The sequence below is a fragment of the Mangifera indica genome, chromosome 2 (assembly GCF_011075055.1).
Source record: "Mangifera indica cultivar Alphonso chromosome 2, CATAS_Mindica_2.1, whole genome shotgun sequence".
NCBI classification, from domain to species: Eukaryota; Viridiplantae; Streptophyta; class Magnoliopsida; order Sapindales; family Anacardiaceae; genus Mangifera; species Mangifera indica.
Genome location: NC_058138.1, coordinates 14,601,125 through 14,612,022, shown reverse-complemented (window position 1 = coordinate 14,612,022; position 10,898 = coordinate 14,601,125). Strand labels below are relative to the sequence as shown.

The 10,898-nt window shown below is 35.1% G+C and overlaps 2 protein-coding genes across 4 annotated transcripts; one reads left to right on the top strand and one right to left on the bottom strand.

The window, feature by feature from the left end:
* Positions 1 to 204: 204 nt before the first annotated feature.
* Positions 205 to 6,323, top strand: LOC123206081 (nuclear transcription factor Y subunit A-1-like). Of its 3 annotated transcripts, none has more exons than XM_044623210.1 (6): positions 205 to 338; positions 1,621 to 1,933; positions 3,541 to 3,647; positions 3,829 to 3,900; positions 5,046 to 5,210; positions 5,511 to 6,323. In XM_044623210.1, exons 2-6 carry the CDS (start codon positions 1,666 to 1,668, stop codon positions 5,916 to 5,918), a joined length of 1,020 nt encoding a protein of 339 aa, XP_044479145.1. In that variant the 5' UTR covers positions 205 to 338; positions 1,621 to 1,665; the 3' UTR covers positions 5,919 to 6,323. The 3 variants fall into 3 exon arrangements, with proteins under 3 accessions (XP_044479145.1, XP_044479135.1, XP_044479153.1); XM_044623200.1 differs by having other exon boundaries at positions 211 to 338; positions 1,625 to 1,933; XM_044623218.1 differs by lacking the exon at positions 3,829 to 3,900 and having other exon boundaries at positions 211 to 338; positions 1,625 to 1,933.
* Positions 6,324 to 6,608: 285 nt separating this feature from the next.
* Positions 6,609 to 10,898, bottom strand: LOC123206075. Its single transcript, XM_044623188.1, has 5 exons — positions 10,741 to 10,898; positions 9,351 to 9,665; positions 8,338 to 8,539; positions 7,397 to 7,625; positions 6,609 to 6,983 (listed from the first exon to the last, which is right to left on the bottom strand). Exons 1-5 carry the CDS (start codon positions 10,837 to 10,839, stop codon positions 6,716 to 6,718), a joined length of 1,113 nt encoding a protein of 370 aa, XP_044479123.1. The 5' UTR covers positions 10,840 to 10,898; the 3' UTR covers positions 6,609 to 6,715.

Below are 10,898 nucleotides of genomic sequence, written 5' to 3'. Positions count from 1 at the left end.
GGCCACGTGTCAGTAAAACCTTGTATCAGACTCATGACAACTGTAACAGTCGGTGTTTTAATCACAACTCACCTCTAAAAGACTTTCGCTATGAAAAGTCTTATAAAAAATAATAAAATAATGAATATGTTAAAATTAATAAAATAATAAAAATAATAATTACTCATATATTTTATTTATCTACAATAATAATAATAATGAGATAATTGGATAGAAACTGGCTTGACTTTCTCATTCGATTTCACTCAAAGTCTTTCTGATAAAAACCTCAGCTTTAAATATTCCCCAATTCTTAGGGTTTTTAATTTCCTTTTACTTTCCTCCCAATTCAACACCCAGTAAGTGACTTTGTCCAATTGGGTTCCTGTAATTGTTGATTTTTTAAATTATTGATTTTGTGATTGGTTATTCGTGATTCATTGGTTGCATGTTTTCTTATGTCACGGTGATGGTTTATAGGGGTTCCGGAATTAGTTTTTTTTTTTTTTTTTTGCGTTTAATTGTGGGTTTTGGTGGTGGAATTGTGCTTGATTTCTGGGAAAAGTCGGCTGAAGCTGGGAATTTTGGTTTTGTTTCGGTAGAAGAATAGATGAGAATGATGAATTTTAGGTTTTGGTGATTGAATTTTATTTGGTTGCTGAAAAAATGTGGAGAAGTGAAGAAACTTTGGTTCATAGAGCTTTATATGAGTGTTGTGGTTTAGTTTAAATGGTACTCTAATGGGTAGGTTTTGAAGAGTGGAAGAGAAGAAGGAATGGGAATTATAAGGTTATGTGGTTGGTATAGTGGTTGTATGATCTTGATTTTGTTTTCTTTTTTTGGTAAGTAGATTTATTTTGTTTTCGGTTTATTGCTTACTTTTTACGATGATTTGACTTTACTTTAAAATATTTTGGAGGTCTGTTTTTTAATTTTTGTGTTTGGAAGATATTGAAATGTAAAGTGGAAGAGCCTAACTTTGCATGCAGGATATTTTGCGGGGTTCATTCTCTTGTTTTGGGTTAAATTCAGCAAGAGTAAGATCCTTTAGCAATTAAAGCAATGCCTGGCTAGACTTTTCAGTTTGTTTTTCCCAAAAGCGTTGTTTTTTAAAATCTGTTTGGTTTAGGAATTTTTTTCCATATATGGATTGTTTGTATCAGAGGTTTTGTTAAGTGACTTTGGATTCTTATGAATAATTATAAACAATCTGTTTCAGGAATAGATAGTAGCCTTGCTCAAATTTTGGGGGTTTTGTGGGGAGGGATTTTCTATTAGCTAGTGCAAGGTAGTCTTTTGTAATGCCCTGTTGTAGTTTTGATTGCCATTCTACTTAATGGTGAGAGTGTGTGTGTGTGTGTGTGTATATATATATTTATTTATTTATATGTGTGTGTATAGCTAGTGCAATGTACTCTCTTGTAATTCCCTGTTATATTTTTTATTGCCATTCTACTTAGCGGTGAGAGTATGTGTGTGTATGTGCAAGCTTGGTTTTTTTTGTGTGTGTGCGTGCGTGCACGTTAGTGTTATGTGCACTTGGTTTGCCATGTATACGTTTTATTTTTATGGAAGCCACACATCTTATGTATTCAGTTTGTTTTCTGAGAGTTTGCATACTGTGGTGTATGTATTTGTAAGTCAGGAAATAAGTCATTCACTGCTGTCTGAAGAAAATTGAAAGGCATGCGGGCAAAGCCTAAAAGTTCAAATCAATTGGAGCCTGATCCACATACCATTCCACCAGGGACTTATTGTGAACCTTGGTGGCGTAATACTGGATATAATACAATCCCACCAGCTGGGGCTGGGGTGAATCCATCGAATACATCTTCATTGGAAGGCCCTAATGGTTCAGAGTCAAATGATGGTCCATCAATGTCCAATGATGGAGTGAATGAGGAAGATGATGATGCTAACAAGGAATCACAAAATACTGCATCTTCACTATCAGGTAATTAACAAAATACTATGTTTAGTGGTTTGAGTAACAGTTATCAGCCAATCAATGGTGTGTTGATCCTTGAAGAAAATGGATAAGTTTTATACATTTATTAATGTTGTATTGTAGATTAAGTTGAGTCTTGAAATTGGCACTACATCAACATTATGTTGGCAACAGAAGATAAACCATCACAAACTCAAAGACCCAAGGCCATACTACTAGCTCCTGCTGCCTTTAGTCCTGGAAATGGATTTTAATAGGGTATTATAAGGATATGTGAAACAAATAGCTGTTGACATTGAATTTGAACCTTTCTTGTTGTCACAATGCAAGCTCTGTTGACCTGTCTGTTAACTGCCAGAATGAATAAGAGTAGAACCAATTAGATGTATGAAATCATAGGTATATAGGGATTGTCTTGTAAAATTTTGGTGGTTCCTTTCTCATATTTGAAACTTTGAACTGAAACCTGTTGCAGTTTATTTTATGTTTTTTTTTTTTTTGGGCACCTTAGTTGTAGTTCTTTTTTAGCATTTGTAAATATCCTGACATTGTAGGCCTGTATTAGCATTTGTACTCTTAAAGTTTTAAGGATTCATTTAATTGTCAGTTGCCTATTTTGAAGTTTCAACTGATTGTATTCTGTCGTTAATTACTGTCACAACAATGTGCACTGTACAGAAGTATGTGGTTCTGTTTTATGGTAAGAATTTGGTGATGATGCATTCTGGATAACAAATACTTTTCAAATTATTAATTGTTGTTCTCCATCAAGTTCCCAAAAGAACTTTCTTGTTATATATATCTGCAGGCACAGATATATATATTGTCATCATGTACCTCTAATTTTGTCCTGTAAGCGACAATTCACTCTTCCAAGGATATATTTATGTTAGATTTGAACATAAATTTTCTTGTCTGTTAGTTACTAGAAAGCTATTTCTTTGTCACCTGTTTATTGGCAGTTTGTAAGCTACTAGCTGCATAAACATAGCTCTGAAGTACATCACCATTATGTGTACCTCTTTTGATAGGCTACAAATTCTACTGTGTCATGTCATTTGTTAAGTTCAGAGAAATTTTCTGAGCTGTCAATGCTGTGTGTGCAGTGACATGCAAGGAGCTATAGATAAGGTTTTAACATTGTCTTTGGAAAGAAGTTTAACAGAGAAGAATTGTTGAGCCTCAATTGCTGTTTATGGTGTGAAAAGTCTCTTGGGATTGAGACATAGTCACCTGATGTTAGCTATTCAATCCTTACTATTTGCTATCATCGATTAATCTAATTAGCTCTGATTCAAGCCTGAGGATCTTTTTGCATCAATCTTAGTTGCTGTGTCAACTCTCTTCAGATTAAGGTTAATGTGTTAGACAGCCTCCATTTAGTTTTGTTTTTCTTTTTCGCATTTCATAAGCAAGCTTGTCAACATCACCTTAATATTATAATAATATAATCTTGTAGCCTAAAATGTGTTTAATTGAATTATGTTTTTTCATATGCTGTGTCAGTTATATTTATTGTCTCGAACTTATATTGATATGGTGCATTTTGGTTTTAGCTGAAGCATAAAATTCATTGGTTAGGAGACTAGTTAAAATCTTGTCTTGAATTTCAGTTGGACAAGAGCACCAGAATACGCAGCAAGGTGCATCAACTATCCCTACAATGCCTAATGAATGCTTCCAACAGCCTCCGCAGCTTGAACTTGTGGGTCACTCCATTGTAAGCTCCTTCATTTTGTCTGTGATACACCTTTATTGCTTGGTATTATTGATAAATAGCTCTTTAGCTTCTATCACTGAGAATTGGTTAAGCCTTCACTTCCTGTAATTTGTGAAGTAGAAAAACTTGTACTTATTTTGGAACAGAAGGAATTCCTAGTTTTCTTGCAACTTTTTGGCAGGCTTGTGCTTCAAATCCTTATCAGGATCCATATTATACCGGAATGATGGCAGCTTATGGACATCAACCTATGGTATGTCCATACCCGTTGCTTATCATGATACCTTTTTGTCTGCTTGATTGTGTGATTATGCCTAATGGTTAGCTTTATCTTTGTGGATTGTACACTTTTATGATCTTTATTCTTTTTCTATCATTTTTCACAAAAATCTGTGGTTTGAAAGTTGAATTTTAATTTCTTGGGAAGTTAAAATTATGTTTATGTTTGGCACCTTGCATTTCTTCTGATTGGATTGCAGTTTTAACAAATTCCTTTCTATGTAAGATTTAGTAGTATGGCCAGATTATTATGTAATGGAAGTCTTACTAATATTGATATTCATAAGAAGAAAAATGTTCCTGTTTTAGCCTGTTTAATTCTGATGAGAAGTGGAGAGACATTGATTCTTCTGTAAAAAACATCTAAATTTGGTTTCTTTTCTCTTCTCTTTCTGAAAATCTTGGGTAATTGGAAATCAAATGAGGCTGCTTTTTTCTTGTTTCATGTCTTGAACTTGTTTTTCCTATTTGGCTTGAAATTAGGGTGGTTCTTAAGCTTAATATGTAGAGGAATTGAGTGAACCTTTGGTATATTTTGTGATTGTATACTCTTATCAGGTAATTGAAATTGAATGACCATTGTAGTATGTACACTTTTGTATGGCTATAGTGCTTTTGATTTGAGCTTGAACTGATCCAGTTGGCTGGTAGTTCTCCCTGCAAATGGAGCAATATTCAAGTGAGCTGAGCTTGAATGCTACAGTGCTTACTTAGCTCAAATTGCTGTCTCCCTTTCTCTTTAACTTAACAACTGCATTAAGGAGTTGGAATGCAAAATTATGTTGGGATAGAATTATATTTCTAGTGGTCTCTCTATCCTTTTTCCTAGATCGCAAAACCTGTTTGAGAGAATGTGCAATCTTTAACCTTTTTACAGTCATGATGGATGGTATAAATTCTTTAAATTTGATGACCCAGCAAAGTGTCAGGGTGATCATTGCATTCAATATCTAGTCCTTGATCAGTGAGGACTTCCTTTTCAGTCTTTTTATTTACTTTTTCCTTTTCTGGACAGAACAGTTAGAGACTTAACAAGAATTTAACTGTAACATCCTTTGCTTCTTATCTTTGAACATTGTACGACCTGGAATTTGTTTAATCAACTCTTGTAATTACCAGGGTTATCCTCCTTTTGTGGGAATGGCTCATGCTAGAATGCCGTTGCCCCTCGAGATGGCCCAAGAACCTGTTTATGTGAATGCAAAGCAATACCAGGGGATTCTGAGGCGAAGACAGGCACGTGCCAAGGCAGAGCTTGAAAGGAAGCTGATAAAAATTAGAAAGGTAAATATGCATATTTCATTCTTTTAGTTTCAGGATATTTCATCCTTCTACTATAGAAAGAAAATATGGAGTAGCATTCATGTTTAGGTGGGAATTGCCCAACGTCTTAGTGTGTAGTTGCAACTGCAAATATGCACCTCAAAGATTATTCTTTGAATAATAAGGGATTTATTTATGAATTATTACATAATTGTAAATCATGTGCTACTGCTGTATTTTATTATCTATATACATTAGGGATTAATTGGTGTTGATTCATCATTTTGAATTCAGTTTATCAATTGATTCTATATTTTACAGCCATATCTTCATGAGTCTCGACACCAGCATGCCATAAGAAGAGCAAGGAGTACTGGAGGACGCTTTGCAAAGAAAACTAGTGTTGATGATTCCAAGGCAGGTGGAGAGAAGAGTAGTTGTTCAGGGCCAGTTAGATCATCTCAGTCTGGAAGTTCTTCAGGATCTGAACACTTGCCATCTGACTCTGCTACAAGTCAACAAGATGCAAGAGGGTCCCAAGTACATGACACTCATGAACCTAAAAATCATGTAACTGGCAATGCCTGCTACCAGAACAGTGGTGGCTTGCAGGTGTCGACATACCATTCACGTGTAAGCGATAGAGGGGATGATGGAGACTGTTCAGGCCAGCAATGGGGAAGCATCTCCTCTAACGAGGCTTCACAGAGGCCTCTTGCCATTCAGTGAAACCCTCTGCGGGCAAGGTGGGTGCCAAGATGTAAGATTTAGACCCCACTGATATAAGATAGAGAAGGGTAACTTCTTGGTTGTCTGGTGACCACTCTTGGCTATTCATTGCTAGGCGGCAATTCATTCTTGGCTTTGTTCTTTGGCATGGATTGTGGGTGAATGTGGAGAAGAGATGAATGCTTCTGTTTTGTACAGTGATAATGTTGGATGAAACTCAACTAGAAATAGTTTGTGGAGTAACTTTGAACAAACAAGCAAACAGCAATCCTTTTTTAGTGAAACTAAAACAAAAGGTTTTATCCTCTGTACTTAAAATGTTGTCAAAGTGTTAATGGGGTGACAGCATTGACTGAATTCGTGTGGCATTGGTGGTGGTGACTTGATCAAATTACCTTTCTGCTACTGGAGCTTCCCCTATAACAAAATCTGATCTGTGATTTTTCTTGTAGTATTTTATCCTCGTTTAAATGAGCAACAGAATCCTACGGTGATTACACAATGATGCAAGTGAAGCTTTGCCGGCTACTCCATTGTCGTTTATCAAAGCCTGACAACAATAGAAACTCTCAAAAAAACAAAAAAGATAAATGAGCTGCACGCTAAAGCTTACGCCTATTTGATCTCGGTGGAAGTAGATTATCAATAATAAAAATCCTATAGTAGGCCTTATAATCTATATTCATAATCTGTTGAAAACTCAACTGCTTTATTGCATGTTTGATAGTATTACACTCAATATTACGCCAAAAAAAGAAGACAACAATGATCTGTGTGCCGGGCATCTGCGGGTATTATCATATACTGTCATGATGTTGCTGTTGCTGTTGATCATAGCCTTGTGTGTTTCCAGTTTCTTCATTCTCATGTTGCTCTAAAATGGTTTCTGCACTGGTATCAGCAGGGGCTGTCTTCTCTGAGCTTGTTTGGCTTTCCTCTGAAATTTTTTTGTTCGGCTCTGTTGTTTTTGCCACATCTGGCTGCTTCTCCATCATCCCAGACAGTGCCAATGTTGGATTCCACTCAAGAACATCATCGATTATGTTTGACATCCGCTTCTGATACCTGAAAGTGTAAAACTGGCACTTTAGACCAAACTTCTTGAGGCCACCAGCAAAAGGTTTCTCCAAATCTCTTAGAAAGACAGTTCTAAGAGCTCATACACAATAAAGTAAGACCCACTAAAGAGATTATAAACATAACAACCTACACAGCAATCAAATAATTCACAATCACCAGTTTTATCCAACAACAAATAACTAATCATCCATGGTTAAAATGACGGAATCTCAATGCCTCACAAGAACAACAGATGTAAACCGTATTCACAGGCTGTAATATAACAAATAAAAGAACCAAACTTTCATATTCAAGACATTTGAACTAATGTTGTTCCCTGGAGAAACTATAGAAGTTTAAGACAGCATTTGGCAAAGGCAAACAGCACTTATTCAGGAGGGATAATGAAAGCAACTAACCTGGCTCTAGCAGCTTCATCAGGGGCATGGTGCCTCAGCAATAATATTACCAGCACAGCTACTACAGCAAAGAAAAGTCTTGCTGTCCACTTAGGCCGTTCTTCTTCATCTTTCTTGGGCCAGAAACGGAATAGTTCCCCTAATGTTGCTTCCTCAGCAAGGATGTTCGGGAAAAACCAAACACGCTTTCCAAGAAGAATCCATATAGCACCAAATATTGCAGCTCTCACTTCAAATTAACCAACCAAAGAAAAAAAATAATGTCAATAAAAAGTTTGAATATACAAATACAGCAAATGGTTATGATTACATAGGGAATTAAATACTAAATAAACACACCAAAAGTGGCGATGTACAACACTTACTAAAGCAGAGACAGGCAATAAAACTGCAGTAAAGTTTTTGTGACCACACAAATATGAAAGTTAGATTAACTTATCATTATCTAAATAGAAGTGCAAATCCTTGGGACTGAACCAAAAAAGCATTTTGAATTTAAATGCTTAGAAGACAGAAATTGCACTTGGCCATCAACATACACAAAAGAAAGAAATTTATCATTCCACTTTCTCAGAAACCAAAATTAAATTAAACAGTTAATTACAAATTGATGTAGCAAGAAAACGAGTATGTGGTGAAAAACATAGCAAATTCGTAACAAAAAAATTGCAACTTGTGGATCATCAAACAATTGGTAGATGTGAAAATTAATCAGCAAGGTATTGACATTATAATTAACACTAGCACCCATCATTGAGCACAATGAAACCCAATTAAAATTTTCAATCCATCATGCTTTCATAGATAAAATTTGAATCCTTTTAGTTCAGAAGGCAAAAAGACTGAAAAATGTAACAAATGTAAGCTGCTAAATAATATAGAAAGGGTACAAGATACTATAAAAAAAAAATCATAAAATACAATGAGGCCATAGAGCTTACCCAGGAGTAAAGACAGGATAACCAGCAAGACCCCAGCACAAGAATAAAGTATTAATAGCTTGCATCGATGTGGATAAACAGGAAACAAGCAAATTGCTAGGGTCAACAAAGGCCAGCAAAATGAGAGAAGTGTTTGCCACAAAGGTCGTCGTTTCACAAATGTCCATGCAAAAAAAGCATCATTATCAGAAAATATTTGCTCCTGTAATTAACAATCACAGCATTAGAACAAGGAAAAAATTAATTAGAATGAAGCGCCTGGTAAGAAGAAATGAAGATGCTTTCAAAATGCTCATAATTTTACCCACAAAAGGATGTATTTAAGAGTTTCACATGGTTCATTCAAGTTTTTTTCCCTTGATTCAGGAGCACATATACCTATTTTAACAATTATCAAATGGATAAGATTTATGCTTTCAACATTGCAAGATATAAGTTGGACATCATATGGATAAAAGCCAGCACAAGAAGAGGTCAAAATGTATGGAACAACACAATAGAATTTTATTAAATTACATCTAAAAAGAAGACATACATTATAAAAAATGTGTTTTCTCAAAAATAGTATCTCATTAAGTGTACAAAGTAACATGTTGTCACAAAAAGCATTAAAAGTTTTAGTGCACATTATTCACTACAAGCTCAGCAGATCACCTTAACTAAGCTGCAAAATGAGCAGGCAGTTTGTTACAACCACTACACCCAGACACAAATTCAGGCTCTAAGCATCCTGTCAGACTGAAAAAATGTAAGGAGGCCTATTTTCATCTCTACGAAACAAATAAAAGGCACAAAATGAGACCCCTAAGGAAAAATATCTGGTCCAAGCCAACAGGACATACTTGAAAGAGATTGTTGGAACTTAACTTTTTCATCGTACAAATAAATCATTATACATAAATCTAAATGGAAGAGAAGTTCAAGCGGCTTAAAAGCCTATTGTAGATTGTCACCGATCAAATATTTCACAGTATCAATCTTATGCAGAATTTACAAAGGATGTGATGACTTACAGGGAAGACCTCTAAATGAGCTGGCCAGGTGGACAATTTCTTTTTCCCAGGACGTACAGTTTTCACCACACGATCACAGCGCACCAAGAGATTCTTTCTTAATAGAGCATTGGCAATATCTTCAGTTTCAAGATTCTTTTCTGATTCTAGTATTTCTTTAAGCTCTGGATGATTTCTCAAAAAGCTTACAAAATCCTTACCTCTAAAATATTCTACTCGAGTTTCCTGTAATACAGCCCACCTAGATTCCAATTCTTTATGGTCTCTAACCTTCTCAGCAAACAACTGGTAAACATCTTTCTTGGCAGCTTGTTTCTACAGAGAAAGTAAAAACATACATGAAAATAATTAGAAAGCAGAGGAAAATAAGACAACAAAAAGAAATTCATAATACTAAAATCAGAAACATGTAAAACTATCTCTGCACAGATAACGGTATACAAAATTTAGACAAAGATAAGCATCTAGTCTAAACAAGGCAGCACAGAAATTAATATCAATCAATTAGACATGACATTAAGATTGATAATACATAAATAAGGATACATACGGGATGGCAAAAACAGTTAAGAATTTGTACACATGCATTCCCTCTTATTTGCAATTCTACAAATAAAATGAATTTTTTGTGACCCATTTGTTCAAGAAGAAAAAGAGAACAAAGTTTTAAAAATATCAAACAAATTGTGTGTCAAAAATATTGAAGCACTAAATCTCAATCCAAAACTCAACCATTCTGCTATTACCAGCTTTCATGTTCCCAATTTGATAGCTATACTGAGCAACACAAAATCAATTCAATTTCGGGTAACTGTTAATACCCATTAGCTAAACTATAACATTGAACAAGTGTAATATAAAGCAAAATACGTTTTCTTTCACTTAGTAATGTTCTATCATCTACCATCTATCAATGGCAACAAACCCACTCATTACAACGATCCAATTCTTCACTAAACGAAAACCATAACCTCTACTTCCCGGAAGAAAAAAACAAAAATTTGAGAACAAAAACAAAAAACACCACCAAACACACAAACAATCCACAAATTTACAGAAACAATGCATGATTACATAAAAAATTCTCCAATAATTACCCGCATTTTCGCTCTTTCAATCTCTAAACGCCAAAAAAAAAGGGATCAAAACAATAACACAAAAATTTCCCACAAAAGCCTAACTTTCACAACAATTAAACCAAAAAAAAAAAAACACAACCTTTATTCACCAGATAAAAAATGCCCACCATAACACAACATTTAAACCTACATAAAGCCTAGTGAACACGAAATCCCAGATCAGGAAATAGATTAAAAACAACGAAACGAAATGAGGGAACGCATCGTTTCAGACAAAAAAGTAAGACAGAGACAGAGAAAGAGAGAGAAACCCTAGGTGGGGTATCATTGCTGGGATCTCTGATGCCGTTTTGAGAGACTGCTGATGATCTCCGGACCCTTTTCTTCTCAGCTGCCCCTGCTTTCTTCATCTCTCTGATCTATTTTGTGACTACTCCCTCTTCAAATTTTGTGTTTTTGTTTTCGTTTT